Here is a 17,628-nt window from a genome sequence, read left to right on the forward strand (position 1 = left end):
AAAATTTTCTTTTTTTATTGTATCTCTGCCAGGCTTTGGTATCAGGATGATGTTGGCCTCGTAAAATGAGTTAGGGAGGATTCCCTCTTTTTCTATTGATTGGAATAGTTTCAGAAGGAATGGTACCAACTCCTCCTTGTGCCTCTGGTAGAATTCGGCTGTGAATCCGTCTGGTCCTGGACTTTTTTTCGTTGGTAGGCTATTAATTATTGCCTCAATTTCAGAGCCTGCTATTGGTCTGTTCAGGGATTCAACTTCTTCCTGGTTTAGTCTTGGGAGAGTGTATGTGTACAGGAAATTATCCATTTCTTCTAGGTTTTCTAGTTTATTTGCTTAGAGGTGTTTATAGTATTCTCTGATGGTAGTTTGTATTTCTGTGGGGTCGGTGGTGATATCCCCTTTATCATTTTTTATTGTGTCTATTTGATTCTTCTCTCTTTTCTTCTTTATTAGTCTTGCTAGCGGTCTATCAATTTTGTTGATCTTTTCAAAAAACCAGCTCCTGGATTCACTGATTTTTTGGAGGGTTTGTTGTGTCTCTCTCCTTCAGTTCTGCTCTGATCTTAGTTATTTCTTGCCTTCTGCTAGCTTTTGAGTGTGTTTGATCTTGCTTCTCTAGTTCTTTTAATTGTGAAGTTAGGGTGTTAATTTTAGATCTTTCCTGCTTTCTCTTGTGGGCATTTAGTGCTATAAATTTCCCTCTACACACTGCTTTAAATGTGTCCCAGAGATTTTGGTATGTTGTATCTTTGTTCTCATTGGTTTCAAAGAACATCTTTATTTCTGCCTTCATTTTGTTGTGTACCCAGTAGTCATTGAGGAGCAGGTTGTTCAGTTTCCATGTAGTTGAGCAGCTTTGATTTTCTTAGTCCTGAGTTCTAGTTTGATTGCACTGTAGTCTGAGAGACAGTTTGTTATAATTTCTTTTCTTTTACATTTGCTGAGGAGTGCTTTGCTTCCAACTATGTGGTCAATTTTGGAATAAGTGTGATGTGGTGCTGAGAAGAAGGTATATTCTGTTGATTTGGGGTGGGGCATTCTGTAGATGTCTATTAGGTCTGCTTGGTGCAGAGCTGAGTTCAATTCCTGGATATCCTTGTTAATTTTCTGTCTGGTAGATCTGTCTAATGTTGACAGTGGGGTGTTAAAGTCTCCCATTATTATTGTGTGGGATTCTAAGTCTCTTTGTAAGTCTCTAAAGACTTGCTTTATGAATCTGGGTGCTTCTGTATTGGGTGCATATGTATTTAGGATAGTTAGCTCTTCTTGTTGAATTGATCACTTTACCATTATGTAATGGCCTTCTTTGTCTCTTTTGATCTTTGATGGTTTAAAGTCTGTATTATCAGAGACTAGGATTGCAACCTCTGCCTTTTTTTGTTTTCCATTTGCTTTGTAGATCTTCCTCCATCCCTTTATTTTGAGCCTATGTGCATCTCTGCACATGAAATGGGTCTCCTGAATACAGAACACTGATGGGTCTTGACTCTTTATCCAATTTGCCAGTCTGTGTCTTTTAATTGGAGCATTTAGGCCATTTATATTTAAGGTTAATATTGTGATATGTGAATTTGATCCTATCATTATGATGTTAGCTGGTTATTTTGCTCGTTAGTTGATGCAGCTTCTTCCTAGCATCAGTGGTATTTAAATTTTGGCATGTTTTTGCAGTGGTTGGTACTGGTTTTTCCTTCCCATGTTTAGTGCTTCCTTCAGGGGCTCTTGTAGGGCAGGCCTGGTGGTGACAAAATCTCTCAGCATTTGCTTGTCTGTAAAGCATTTTGTTTCTCCTTCACTTATGAAGCTTAGTTTGGCTGGATATGAAATTCTGGGTTGAAAATTCTTTTAAGAATGTTGGATATTGGCCCCCACTCTCTTCTGGCTTGTAGAGTTTCTGCCGAGAGATCCACTGTTAGTCTGATGGGCTTCCCTTTGTGGGTAACCCGACCTTTCTCTCTGGCTGCCCTTAACATTTTTTCCTTCATTTCAACTTTGGTGAATCTGACAATTTTGTGTCTTGGAGTTGCTCTTTTCAAGGAATATCTTTGTGGCGTTCTCTGTATTTCCTGAATTTGAATGTTGGCCTGCCTTGCTAGGCTGGGGAAGTTCTCCTGGATAATATCCTGCAGAGTGTTTTCCAACTTGGTTCCATTCTCCCCATCACTTTCAGGTACACCAATCAGACGTAGATTTGGTCTTTTCACATAGTCCCATATTTCTTGGATGCTTTGTTTGTTTCTTTTTGTTCTTTTATCTCTAAACTTCTCTTCTTGCTTCATTTCATTCATTTGATCTTCAATCACTGATACTCTTTCTTACAGTTGATCAAATCAGTTACTGAAGCTTGTGCATTTGTCACCTACTTCTCATGCCAAGCTTTTCAGCTCCATAAGGTCATTTAAGGACTTCTCTACATTGGTTATTCTAGTTAGCCATTCATCTAATCTTTTTTCAAAGTTTTTAGCTTCTTTGCAATGGGTTCGAACTTCCTCCTTTAGCTCAGAGAAATTTGATCGTCTGAAGGCTTCTTCTCTCAACTCATCAAAGTCATTCTCCATCCAGCTTTGCTCCGTTGATGGCGAGGAGCTGTGTTCCTTTGGAGGGTGAGAGGCACTCTGATTTTTAGAATTTTCAGCTTTTCTGCTCTGTTTTTTCCTCATCTTTGTGGTTTTATCTACCTTTGGTCTTTGATGATGGTGATGTACAGATGGGGTTTTTGGTGTGGATGTCCTTTCTGTTTGTTAGTTTTCCTTCTAACAGTCAGGACCCTCAGCTGCAGGTCTCCTGGAGTTTGCTAGAGGTCTACTCCAGACGCTGTTTGTCTGGGTATCAGCAGCGGAGGCTGCAGAAGAGTAAATATTGCTAAACAGCAAATGTAGCTGCCTGATCGTTCCTCTAGAACCTTTGTCTCAGAGGGGTACCTGGTTGTGTGAGGTGTCAGTCTGCCCCTACTTGGGGTGCCTCGCAGTTAGGCTACTCGGGGATCAGGGACCCACTTGAGGAGGCAGTCTATCCATTCTCAGATCTCAAACTCCACGCTGGGAGAACCACTACTCTCTTCAAAGCTGTCAGACAGGGACATTTAAATCTGCAGAGGTTTCTTCTGCCTTTTGTTTGGCTATGCCCTGTCCCCAGAGGTGGAGTCTACAGAGGCAGGCAGGCCTCCTTGAGCTGTGGTGGGCTCCACCCAGTTCGAGCTTCCTGGCCACTTTGTTTACCTACTCAAGCCTCAGCAATGGCGGGCGCCGCTCCCCCAGCCTCGCTGCCCTTATGGCTCTTATTGTGTGAGAATACTAGTGGTCTGATATGGGATCAGAATTGCAGTAAAATTCTTATCCTGAACCAAAGTTGAGGAATAAGAATAACAATATCCTAATAGCAGAAGCCACTGTTAACTGAATATTTCCTCTCTGCCAGTTGCTGTGCTAAGAGCTTTGTGTATGCTGACACTTAATCTTAGAAAAGAAAAACCTTTGATGTAGATATTATAATTTTATTTTATGGATGTGGAAACAGGCTCAGAGAGGTGAATTAATTTACCCAAGGTCATATGGGTTGTAATTTGCAGAACCCCAATTCAAACCCAGATCTGTCAAATTCCAAAGTCCCTGTTCCTACCTACAATGCAATATAGGCACTTAAAAAAATTGATCTTAATTAAATCATATTCACTTTCCTGAACCAGAGCATCTTGATTTTGATGCTATTTTACAAAGGTTTCTTTTTTAAAAAACCAAACCAAAACAAAACAAACAAAACAACAACAACAACAACACCACTGGTGAATTTAACTAGCACTCAAAAAAAAAAAAAAAAAAAGAAAAAAAAAAAGAAAAAGTTTCCCAATTTAAATTTCTCTAGTCCTTCTTTATCACACATACAAAATAAAATTCCTCAGGATGAAGATGCTTATTTCTTTGGTCATTTCTAGACAATATATTTTCTAGCTGCAGTGGAGATATTTACTAGCAGCATGGAACATGAGATACTTACATATAACCCTTAAATTTGTTGAGGTGGTTGTTGGGTTTCTCACACACGATGGTATTGTGGAAAAGCTCTGGTTCGAACTGTACCTCCTGTGAGAGAGAGGACTCTGTGAGTTTATTAATTCAGAGGGAACTGGTCTTAATAGGATCATTGGGAGAGCTAATCACTGTTAGAACCATTGCAAATAAGGTAATCCCTGCTTTGTCACACTTTGATAGTTGTAATGTGTCAGAAAAAAAGAGTTAAGTCCTCATTAAGGAAGAGAAAGCAAATGTCAATGAAAAGTTTGATGGAGGGCAGAGGGAGGTGACTACCGTGATTGCATTTCTCTGACCTGCCTGGGTCTGGGGCTCTAACCCAGATCTAATAGAACTTACTGCAATGATGGAATGTTCTGAGTCTGCATTGTGCAGTATGGAAGCCACTAATCACATGTGGCTATTGAGCACTTGAAGTTTGGTAGTTTGACCAAGGAATTGTTTTCTTTAAAAATTTAATTTGATTTTAATTAAGCTTAAATAGCTACATGTGGCTAGTGGTTCTCACATTGGACACCATAGAAATAGATTATTAAAAAGAAGGCATTATAAATCACACCACATAGAGGTATCCACAGCTAAAATGCTTGTGCATGTAATACTTCCAGGGTTTTAAAAATATATATCCATTGGCTGGGCATGGTAGCTCATGCCTATGATCTCAGCACTTTGGGAGGCTGAGGCAGGCAGATCACCTGAGGTCAGGAGTTCAAGACCAGCCTGGTGAAACCCCGTCACTACTAAAAATACAAAAATTAGCCAGGCATGGTGGTGCCTCTAATCTCAGCTACTCAGGAGGTTGAGGCACGAGAATCGCTTGAACCTGGGAGGTAGAGGTTACAGTGAGCCAAGATTGCACCACTGCACTCCAACCTGGGAGAGCAAGACTCTGTCTCAAAACACACACACACACACACACACACACACACACACACACACACACACATATATGTATATCTCCACACCCACATATATTTGTGTAGGTATATACATGTGTATTTACACATTTTAACAATGAGATTTAGTGTTCATAAATCTTGAACATTTTTACATGTTAAATTTTTCTACATCTTTATTAACATCTGCACAAAAACCTGTTGTATGAATATGTGGCAGGCCAGGTCTCACTAACGCAGGCCTCCATAACAACTGTCCCAGCACTGAGTAGCTAGATTAAACATTAAAAGCTGATTGAGCCAGTGTCCTTATACAAAGGCTGGAATGTAACAAAGATCCCACCGAGGTTGCCTGGGCCTTGAAGCATGAGAAAATAACGAAGGAATTCTTAACAGGACCCTTTTCAGGATGAAACAAGTTTCAACGGGGGTCTGAAGAAATTCCCTAGGCCTCCACAAACAAGTTTAATGGTGTCTGAAGAAACTCCCCAAATCCTTATGATTTGTCAGGAGACAAGATAAAGTAATCACCCCAGCACCTAGACTCATTTAGATTAAGTAAACTTACCGAGGCTCCAGAAGTAGGTCTTCAGGACTCAGACCTTAGTTATAGATTAAAAGAAGCTAATCACTTACGTCTTTAGATGAATGCACACTTACATGTAGACATATAGCTTAGAAGGTATATAAATTCTGGAAAACTTTGTAATTTTGAGTTAGTCTGGCAATAACTTCCAGGCCTTCTCCCTGTAACCTGTTAGAGAAATAAAAACTCTCTTCCTCCCCAGTTCATCTGCATCTCGTTATTGGGCCATGAGAAATAGCAGCCCAACCCTCAGTTTGGTCCAGGAACAAAATTGACCATATTTCCTTTAATCATTTCACCATTGAATAGGTATAGTGTTTCAATTTGTTTTGCTATTATAAAAATGCTGTGAAAATAGTAGCTAATAAAACAAAATAAATAGCATTTACTGAAGTCTTATTTCTGCCAGACACTGTAATGAGAACTTTATATACTATTTATTTTCAAGCTTACCATCATTCGGTGAAGCAGGAACTTTAATTTGCCTCTCTTTAGAGATGGGAAATCTGTGACTGAAAGGTAAAGAAGGCTCTCCATGGTCAAACCTATTTAAATCTCATGGGCTGGGATTTTAATCCAAGTTCAACTGCAGACCCTCTACTCCTTATTTGCATAGCACATTGCTTCCTGGTGAACAGTCTGGTAGCTAAATATTTTAAACACATCATTGATTCTTTACTTTTTAAAGGCATTTCTCTTGCACAAGCTCTTTTAGTCCAATGGGAGTAAAACACAACTTGAGGTGGGGAAATCTTGCTTTCTGACTCTCCTCTACATTGACTAATACTACGTTCAACTCATGAGCCTTCGTTTCTTCATCTGTAGAATGGAGCTAACATCACCTGCCCTGCCCATCTTAATTGTGCCTCAGAAAACAGCATCTATGTGGAAAAGTGTTGAAACCTGTAACATTCCACCCAAACAGAAGGCAGCAGTGGTAAAGGTGGGATTGGAAATGGTTTCCTGGGTAGAGCTTTTAGCAAGGGGTGTGAGTTTATCACTGAAAGCTTCAAGGTACAACTGTTCAAAGGGGCAAATTGATTCAAAGAAGTGATAGCATTTTCTGGCTTCGTGTAAATATACTGTCCATTGGATCTGAGGGGGTGCCAACATAAATAAACTCTCTACTCACTTGAAATAAATTACCCATCCAGGAGTTTCTAAAAATATGGCCCTTTTCCCTCCAGGTATTGATTCTTTCAGGGACAAACACTTGCTGAGCTCTGAGATGATGACAAATTATGCTGTAATTTGTCAGCTGCTTTCATGCCTCTGATTAAGCCGTGTGCTTCACTCCTGATCCACACCACTCAGCTCAGTGCTGGGTCTCTAAATCCAAACTTATTTCAGATATGACTGGCAGTGGGGTCTGAGCACTAATGATCCCTCTGTAATGCCTCGGAGTCCCTGCCACCTGTTTAATCGCACCCCCCCGGGCCCCAGCAATGGTGAAGTTTGACTCTTGTTCCTCTGTTGGGGCTTCCTAGCCACCTCCCTCCTGAAATGTCCCTTCCTCCCGCTGTGTTCTCCTTTTCTGCTGAGCACAGGACTTTTGCCCCTATCTTCCTCTTTTCATGGAGAGGTGACCCTGCTCTTTCTAGCTACTTATTCCCTGGGCTCTCTTCTTCAGTTGGAGGAAGAGGGGCTGTGGACAGGGGCACATGGGTCCTGCTGGCTGCAAAGATAACCACTGAGACCCTGCTTGCTTTTAAGGATTTGCTGTATTTCCCTGCAGGGCAGCTGCTGGGCCAGCCCAAGACACAGAGAGTTGCCCAGCCTTACAAACCTGTCAGGGTTCTTATTTATTTATTTATTTGAGACAGGGTCGTACTCTGTCACCCAGGCTGGAGTGCAGTGGTGTGATCACAGCTCACTGCAGCCTCGACTTCCTGGGTTCAAACAATCTTCCCAACTCAGTCTCTTGAGTAGCTGGGATTACAGGTGTGCACCACCAGACCTGACTGATTTTATATTTTATAAAATAAAATTGTATATGTATATATTATATATACATATATAAATATATATGTGTGTGTATATATATATTATAGAGATGGGGGTCTTACTATGTTCCCTAGACTGGTCTCAAACTCCTGAGCTTAAGCGATCCTCCTGCCTCAACCTCCCACAGTGCTGGGATTACAGGTGTGAGCCATCGTGCCTGGCCAAGGTTCTTATTTTAACATTGTTCAGGAGTTTCTGATTCCCTTGTGAGATGGTGTAATGTCCTCTCACCACCCTGTAGTTTTTCTTAGCTTATGGATGAAGCTTGCCTCACTGGCCACTTCTTTTTGACTCAGCCTGTTATCTAAGGCACTGCCCTTTGATGAAAGTCTCGCTATCCAGCAAAAGGCCTAGGGAGCCATTAAGACACAGGAAAGGACCAGTCCCTTCTAGAGAAGAGTGTGTATCTCTGCAGCGCTTTAGGTCAGACCTACCTATCTGGAGCACTTACTATGTGCCAGACACCTGTCATTCAGTTCTCACAAAAACCTGAAGAGGTTTGGACAGACGTGCAGATGGAGACTAAATTAAAATGTCTCATGGTTGGTAAGTAACAGAGCCAGGATTGCCATTCACATCGTCAGATTCCAAAGTCATTATTGTCGTCATCATCATCATCACCTTTTATTCCTCCTCTCCTGTTATTATTATTCTGTAGCACTTATTGAATGCTCGCTGTGTACTAAGAATCAACTAAGTATTTTATACATGCCATCTTCTTCAATTCTTACAATAATTCTATCAGGTAGGTACCATCATTATCCCGATTTTACAGATAAAGGAATTGAGGCTTAGGGAGAATCTGTGATTTCCCCAGTGCCCTCCAGCCAGCAAAGCAGGACAGCAGGCTTTAACGTTAGCACCACTCACTTCCTAAGAGTCTGCTCCTTAACCACAGTGTTATTTGGATGCATAGAGGAAAGATGAGTAATTAAGCTCTCCTCTTGGCCCTATTTATTTTCTATGTTCACTACTCAATGCCTCTGAAGGACCTAATGAATACATTCTCTAATATATAGTTGAAAATATACAAAAATTATAATGAATAAGCAATGCAATGTGTTATGTCTTCCAAGTACATTTGCATTTTAAAGTAAGTACCTACAAAGGGTAAGGGTTAAAGTTAAGGCATTAATTGGCCTAGAAGACTTTTTTTTTGATAATTTTTATTTTTTAGCATTTAAGATTTTTTTTGGCCACTCCCTCTATGAAGCTCACTCTAATCCCCACAGAAGGGTCTGCCCCAGCCTATCAGAATTGCTCCTTTTCATGTGCTGCCACCACTGCTGCTATTTCCATTGAACACCTCTGCCTAGATCTGTGCAACCTCTGGTAGACTGTCATCTTCCTCTGGGGCATCTCATTTAATACCTTGTTTTTGCAGGCACACCATAAAGATGTGTTGAGGTAAGGTTAGTACTGGAGAGGGTGATGTCAGAAGCGTATATTTTGAAAGGTGATGGGTGAGGAGATACAAAGCAGACCTCACTGTAAAGGCTGACCCATGCCATAGAAAAAGCCCCAGGTACAGTCTTAACTTTGATTGATGGGAGTAAGACCCCTTCTTTTATGGGACTTCTTTGGCTCAACAAATTGAAAGTGTAGTCACGGTCCTAGATCCCACCTTGGGCCAGTCTAGTCTCCTGTTCATTCACGTGTGCATTCAAGCTTTTATTTACTATCTATGATAGAGGAGTCATATGGGACAGTAAGTGAGAATCAAGGGAAGAAAGGGGTGATTAACACAAATTAATGATTGCAGCCATAAGACAACTCAAAGTTCCCATTTCAGCTCATATGTGTCAATAGCGGTATCTTTGTGAGTAAAGGAAAGTGGGCCTGGTGCCAGGGTGTAATCAGTGCCCAGGGTTGAGGTCCGCCTCACTCACCTGTGTCCCAGGTGCAGCAAGCCTGGCATCTTAGGCTGGCATATATTCCATTAGCTAGAATAGGCCATTTCCCTTGCGCTTGACTCAAGTTTTACTTTTTTTTTTTTTTTTTTGAGACGGAGTCTCGCGCTGTGTCACCCAGGCTGGAGTGCAGTGGCGCGATCTCGGCTCACTGCAAGCTCCGCCTCCCAGGTTCAGGCCATTCTCCTGCCTCAGCCTCCGAGTAGCTGGGACTACAGGCGCCCGCCACCACGCCCGGCTAGTTTTTTTCGTATTTTTAGTAGAGACGGGGTTTCACCATGTTAGCCAGGATGGTCTCGATCTCCTGACCTCGTGATCCGCCCGCCTCGGCCTCCCAAAGTGCTGGGATTACAGGCTTGAGCCACCGCGCCCGGCCAAGTTTTACTTTTCTAGGCTTATTTCCTTTTATTCTTTACAATTAATGATCAAATTGATCAATACTTGTGATTAAATAAATGTATGAATGATCTTTTGGAATTGTTCGTAATGGATAGCTGTTTTCTGGCTATACATCGTCTGTTTCATCCTTTTTCTGTAAACTCTTGGCTTTCTTGTGGGAAACTGCCAATCCTCTCTGGTTTATCATTGTGATGAGAATGTAAGTAGTGATGCCCTGCCCATTAAACTCTCCCACTGTGGGGCTTTGACTTGTGTGGAATGACTCAAGGGAGGAACAGAAAGAAGGAGACTGTTAAGTAATTCTTGCAACCAAGCTGTTTCTGTAAGCCAGTGGTTCCTGATTGGTAGATTAAGCTACTGCATCTTGTCTACAAATCCCCTATATGCTCCCAAATGCTGTCTGTCGAAACAGTAAAAATAAGTCTCACATAGGCATGTACCACTATCTTTCAGATTTCTGAAGGAATTATTGAGATTAATAAATTAAAATTTCATTTACAAATTCACTAGATTCAGTGTAACTTTTGGTTTTAATATATGTTATTAAATAATGGATATTGAAAGGACAATTCCTTTTTTTTTTTTTTTATAGTCACAAAGGGTCTTTTTTTTTTTTTTAATGGAACCCATAGTCATAAAGTTCTTACAGGATTAGAAGAATATCTTAGACCACTTTGAAATCCCTCTGTGTCCATTAGGAAGTATCACTCGTGAAAGATTTTGTCGACTGAAGAAAGGGAAACCAACAAAACCCTTTCCTTAAACATAGAAATCATTTATGTATTTAGTTTTTACCAAGAGTCAAGAATATTTACCAAAAAAGACGGGTTGGATTAGTGACTGCCATGCTTCTGTGAAGCTCTTGGTATCTGTTTCTACATGATTCCCAGGCTAGAGGACTACCAAGGAGAGCCACCGCCACCTGGGGATGAGGATAACAAAATGGCGGCACTGACCCCGTTGTGTGGACTGCTCAACTGACTGTGCCAAGGAGTAGGGGTTATAGGGTGGGCAAACCATGCCAACTAAGGAAGCTACACAGGAGGTATGCTGCAACCTTGGAAGAACACTACAGTGTTTTTCATTTTAAGTTATCAGTTGTCTAAATGGTGAAAGCAAATGTTCTCCACACCCCAGCTGCTGAGCTAGGTGATTGAGGTTTTCTTCCTGGTATACAAATTAAGCAACCCTCTGATTTCTGAGAATCCTACTGAAAACTAATGACAGTTATCAGCATTTGATAACCTTTCTGCTTCCTGGTAGGTGAAGGTTCTTTTCAAGAGAACCCACAACAGGGTGACTGGCAGTTACTTTCCTCTGGCTCTGGATGAGGAAATCATTTGCATATTCAATCAGTCTACAGGTCCCTGCCTTCCCTAGTGATTCGCCCACAAAAGCAGGCAGATTGGGCGGGAGGGCTGAGGGAGACTCTGTCTTAAGGATTTTTTTTTTTACAGTTTGAGTTCCCTTTTGTCAAGTGGACAAATACTCTGTTTCCCAGTTGGGCTGACTAAAAGTAATCTTGAGACCTTGCTATGGCATTTCCCAAACATATAGGGCATGGGCTTGGATGCCAAGCAAATACTGGAAATGGGATGATTTATTCTGTCATTTCTAAAAGGAACTAATTGTTGGCAGAATTGTTAACAATTGTCTGTGTAATTCCCTGTAAGAGCATGCAGTCACACCCTGTACCTCTCTTGTTTACTCCTGAGCCCCCAGAGCATGCTACAGCATCTAGCAGAGAAGGCTTTTTAATAAATATTTGATGAATGAATGTGTGAGTGGTCTGATGCCTGAAATATGAACAGGTGCCACCAGATGGCAAGTGGCGCCTTAAGGGAGTACTACATAGACAAAACTTTTCTGTACAAATTCTTTCTTGCTGTGGATAACTGAAACACAAGAAGATGATACGAGATCCAACGTTTTGTACCTCATGTTCTGGCAAAAGAATATTAAGTTGTTCATGAGAGATATGATCACAATGTGTCACCTCTGCTGAGAAACCACAAAACAAAGATCCAAGTACGGTGTCTGGCAACAGGAGGACCTCATCAGATGTTGGTTGAATAAATGAATTTATTGAATGGACTATAATAGTTGAGAGTGGCAAGAGCAAAGTCCGTGGGAGCACAGAGGAAGGAATGATTACCTGTGGGACACTGGTCAGAGTGTTGCCTAGGCAGAGAGAGGTCAGACGGGAAGGACATTTTGGGAAGAGGGATAACAGTAGGAACTATAGGAGAGAGACAGAGGGTATTAAGCCCCCTTCCTTAAGGATGAATGACCATGGTCACACATAAGTTAGGTTTATATACTTCTGATGAGTCATAGATAAATGGCTCTTTATTGCTGTGCTATTCAGAACTCTCACACCCCACAGACCAATTTCAAACATGAGTCCTTTGTTTCTGGCCAGAGTTAATTTGTCTAGGAATGGGTACATGATACCAGCCAGGCCAGTCAGCCTCTTTCCCCAGGATGCTTTTCAATCTAGACATCGGGGAAGGTTGCTAGACCCTCTCTGGGGTTAAGCTGTAAAGCACAAGTACTACTGGTACCACGTTTCATTCCACATGAAGGAAGTTGGTTGGTAAGATTGAAGCCAAACATACCACAAGAAACATAGACAAGAGATGGACATTGTACTGATGGATTCTGAAGTCCTCATTCCACATGAACCTAAGGGCCAACCCACTCCATATTTTTCTAATAAATTTAATTTTTTTGTCCACATTATTTTGAATTACAGTTCTGTCACATGTAACCAAGAGTCTTAACTAATCCATATAACATATTAGATTGGTATGGTTTTCATTTGAGATATCAAATGCTTCCCACATTGACCTTAAATACCCACAATTGGTTAAGACAGTGAAGGCCAATACTAAAATGTAAATACGTTGTCTTGGGTAATGGAGGTAGTAGGAAGGAGAAAACTTTAAGATATAATTCATTAATACCTTAGGTTATCATCCATAACTTTAAGATATAATCCATTAATATTTCACCTTTCGGGCTGGGCACGGTGGCTCACGCCCATAATCCCAGCAGTTTGGGAGGCCGAGGAGGGTGGATCACAAGGTCAGGAGTTTGAGATCAGCCTGGCCAACATAGTGAAACCCTGTCTCTACTAAAAATACAAAAAATTAGCCAGGCATGGTAGCAGGTGTCTGTAATCCCAGCTACCTGGGAGGCTGAGGCAGGAGAATCGCTTGAACCCAGGAGGCGGAGGTTGCAGTGAGCTGAGATCATGCCACTGCACTCTAGCCTGGGCAACAGTGCAAGACTCCATCTCAAACAAAACAAAAACAAACAAACAAAATTTCATCTTTCACATAACCTAGCAGAGTTTCCTCATAAGGCCCTAAAGGAAAAGACCTTTTAATAGAAGTGTGCAAATAATGCTAGACATTGGGAAGAGGGGATGTTGTATGGGTGTGTGAGGAGAGTGTGTACCCACATGCAAGTAGAAGACTGGAGGAGATCACCACAATGAGGCCAGAAGTCTATAGAAAATAATAGTTTTTCATAGGGTTGTCCCATCACCATCAAGTTATTATTGTTATAAATAATTAAATCTAACGTTTATAGAGCTTTAGAATTTTCATACAGATGAAAATTATATTCATTTGAGAAATAAAAATACATATAGAGAAAGTTAAGAATAATTCCAGCAATGGGAGAAATAATCAGGTACATCAGAACCGAGTTCTAATTTGGGCTCAACACTATATGACCTGGATGATCTTTGACAAATTTGATCTCTCCGAAATTATTTTCTCATCTGTAATATGTTGCTAGTTCCTACCATTTCAACCTCATAGAATTTCTGTGAGTGTTAAATATCAAAAGGGGGTGGTGTAGTGCAGTGGACAGGGAATTTGCCTGATATGGGAAAAAGATTACATATTTAATATTGATGAGGTGCAGTACCAAACCTCTATTCTTGAATTTGAAGTGTCAGCATGAATCCAGATGTATTTAATCTTAAAAATGTCCTAGTCGTGTTCATTTAAATGGCAGAGAAATAATAATCAATCCAATAGTAATAAACTCCTCTAGCATGTACTTATTGTGGTTTCTATTAAAAGGAACCAGATCTACCAAAGACCACTAACGTCATGTGAAAAGGACTCAGGAGCCACTTCTCATTTTTAAGAAGCTCCCACTGGCTAGAGATGGGGCGATAATGAGAGACAACAAGTGCATTGATTTGATGTCAGATATTTTTAAAACCATGAGTTCATATTGATGCTAAAAAAGAAAAACCCACTGAACACCTTTGGAGGATCCTAGGCAACCAACTCATTATTTTGAAAAGTGAATGAGAGGAAAGACTCAAAGGCATCCATTTTCTCTACAGAGGGGACACCCCACAGTGACCCAATATTTCATGAGGGGAAATTTTTCCTTATAAACCAATTAGAATATCACTAGTTTTCCAAATTCCATTGAAGTAATGATCTAAACAACCATCATCAACAACTATTAACAGTGAAAACAGATAGATGTTTTGTGCCTTGAGATGGTAGCACACTGCAGTTCCTATGACATAACATTGACATGCACATGCACAAATGCCAAATCTAACCCGAATCTGACTTAGACACTAGTTCCTACTACCACGTTGTAAAAATACAGTAGTCAGAAAAACATGTTAAATGGTTCCACAGGAAGACAGCGCACAGACTATAAGAAATCATAAAGGGGCCGGGTGCAGTGGCTCACGCAGTGGCTCATGCCTGTAATCCCAGCACTTTGGGAGGCCGAGGCAGATGGATCAACTGAGGTTGGGAGTTCGAGACCAGCCTGACCAACATGGAGAAACCCCATCTCTACTAAAAATACAAAATTAGCTGGGCATAGTGGCACATGCCTGTAATCCCAGCTACTCTAGAGGCTGAGGCAGGAGAATTGCTTGAACCTAGGAGGCAGAGGTTGCGGTGAGCTGAGATCGCACCATTGCACTCCAGCCTGGGCAACAAGAGCGAAACTCCATCTCAAAAAAACACAAAACAACAACAACAACAACAACAACAAAAGAAATCATACAGGATAAACAACCTGGTTTATTAAGCAACAAAAACTATGCATTAAAAAGAGAGCTAAATGGGGAACTTACAGAATAAAAGAGTTTAAAGAAATAATCTCAATATTTGTTCTTATTTGGATCCTGATTCAAACAAATGGAAAATATTGACCACTGATTTGAAAGTTGACATCAAAGAATTGTTACCAATTTTTAGGTATGATAGTATACTTGTATATTTTAAAAATCCTATCCTTTAGAGATACATAGTGAAATATTTACGGGTGAAATGAAATATTGAAGATCTGCTTCAAAATAATTTGCAGAGAGTAGAGGGTGGGGACATAGATAAAACAAGACGGTTATAAACTAATTGTTGAAATTAGGTGATGGGTCCATAGAAATGTATCACATTATTCTCTCCAGTTTTGTATATACTTAAAAATTTCCTTTACAAAAAGTAAACAAACCCACCAAAGATCTGTGCCTGAGTTTGAATCTGAGCTCAGTTAACCTAGAAAACAGGGTTTCTTAACTGTTCTTGCCTCATTTGTTAAATGGAATAATAAAAACACCTATTTTACAGGGTTATTTGCGAGTAGTAGAAAGAAATAATAGATATAGAACACTCACTGCCTATGGCACATAGGTGTTATAATCTCTTCTTGATATTATATACTACTATGAAGTCATATTTTAAAAGAATCCTAGAAAATGTGATCTGTGCCCAACATTTAAGCACTCATCAACAGGTAGAAAGCACTAAGTTTCATTCTTAAAGGAAATTTGGAGAAGTCTGTCAGGGACAGGTCCCATTGCAAATCTAGCAGGAAAGAGGAACTTTCTCTGTTTCTTAAGGGCAGGCAAGGTTAGAAGACAGGCAGCTACCTTTGCTTTAACTGAGGTTTGGCATCACTAAAATGGGATGGTAATAAATTTCTTCCTACTGGATCTCAACTCTTTGTTGGCAAAATTCTTCTCTAAGTACCTTAAAATCAATACATACTTTCACTGCAGAGGATCCAGGCTACAGCAGCTATTCGTAACTGAGCAAATGGCTTAAAAGCACTAACCATAGTCAAAAGGGAGGCTCAATGGAGAGTTTTTAACCTGAGCAACAAACAGCATGATTACTACATTGATCAATGACGCTCTGGGCCAGTGCCTTTCAAACTTTCATGTGCACGTGAATCACCTGAGGATCCTGTTAAAATGGAGATTCTGGTTCAGTCTGGGGTGGGGCCTGAGATTCCACATTTCTGACAAGTTCTCAGTGATGCTTACTGAAGTGACTGTCCACAGATCGCACTTGGCATAGCAAGTTCCCAGTTGGCCCTGGGGAATGATCTGACCCATGCTTCAGTGGGACTTCGGCTTCAGTGATTTGGAAAATAGATAGCCAGGGACATGTTTGATCTGAAACACTAATTGGAAGCATGCATTTCTGATTCTTTGGCTTTGGTAACTGTTACATTTATTGAAATGAATACTATATACTCCTTTCCAGGTGTTAAATTCCTAGGTTAAAACTCTTTTACAGAAGAGGTTTCAGGTATCAGAATGTCACCAAAGAGAAAACTGTACGTTTGAACTCTCCAATAAAGTCCTCTTGCCCGCTGGACAGGTGTTTAGCATAATCCTAATTTTGAATTCCTTCCCTTTCCCCTCTTTCCCTAATAATGGGAAGTGAGAGTGAATATCTCAAAAATAGGTCAATAATTTTATAAATTCAAAGATGGCCCATTGGGATAAAAGTTCCAGTGGGGGGAAAAAAAAGTTGATTTAGTCCAAGAAGAATTCTGAGACAAGGATTTGAAATTAACTCTTTGGCAGCCTTGAGGATAATCTGCAATGTCATGGGAGAAAGACTCTTTTAAGAAGTTCTTTAATGTTTATAATTTCATTTGAACCTAAACAGGAAAGGGAAGAATGAACTGCCTAAGCCACGAGGATTCGTCAACTTTTCTGTTACTCTTCACCTGTTGTGACCATGTCTGTACCACAATTCAGGCTAATATTTTCTGAAAAGCTCTATAGGAATGTTAATAATATTTGTGCTGAAAAATAATTCTTAGGTTAAATAAATTTGGAGAGCTCAGGGCTAAAGAAAGTTTAACAGGCCTCTTGACTCTAGGTTTTCTCAGAGATGTTAATATGTTAATGAACATTGGAACCTGCAAGAGGGGACCACAGAACAAAAGCTTCTTAATGTGACTTGACCATGGACCATGGGTTTTTCAAGAACTGTCTCTTGGGATAAGTGCTTAGCAGACTCTGAGAAATGCTGATCTATGGGAGCTGGGATAAAGTGTGTCTTACTGACTTTGAATTACCAGAATACAGTAATTCTCGTCCTCTAGAAGATGGTAAAAATGAGTGTGGGTATATGTGTGGGGTTAGATGTTCCTCGTAATCTCTGTGGTTAGTAAAAACCCTTTTGGCAAGGTGAAGGTCTCAAAGACAGTAGGGACTTAGAGAATAAACTATCAAAAGCCATTAATACTTATTACATAAGACATCAAATTTCCAAACAAACCATATTTGTAGGTGTTCAAAATCTTTGAGATGATTAGTGAGATTTGCTCTTTCAGTGCCTCAGAGGTTTCATGTATAAAATAGGGATAGTGATGCCCTCCTCCCATGGTGGCATAAGGCTTAAAATAGACAATGCATGTAAAAGAACTAGTATATAGTAAGAAGTGCCTAGATGGTAGTTTTCTTCCCATTACTAGGATAAGTGTTTTTTGGAAGCACTGGAGGTGGCACCTTT

The 17,628-nt window shown here is 40.4% G+C and overlaps 1 protein-coding gene across 1 annotated transcript in view; it reads right to left on the reverse strand.

Moving 5' to 3' along the window:
- ATP10B (ATPase phospholipid transporting 10B (putative)) overlaps window positions 1–17,628 on the reverse strand; it is a 274,240-nt gene that overhangs the window by 84,188 nt on the left and 172,424 nt on the right. Inside the window, exon 8 of the mRNA XM_025389215.1 lies at window positions 3,994–4,079. Within this exon, the coding sequence (XP_025245000.1) occupies window positions 3,994–4,079 (86 nt within the window). The remainder of the gene's footprint in view (window positions 1–3,993; window positions 4,080–17,628) is intronic.

The sequence above is a fragment of the Theropithecus gelada genome, chromosome 6 (genome assembly GCF_003255815.1).
Source record: "Theropithecus gelada isolate Dixy chromosome 6, Tgel_1.0, whole genome shotgun sequence".
NCBI classification, from domain to species: Eukaryota; Metazoa; Chordata; class Mammalia; order Primates; family Cercopithecidae; genus Theropithecus; species Theropithecus gelada.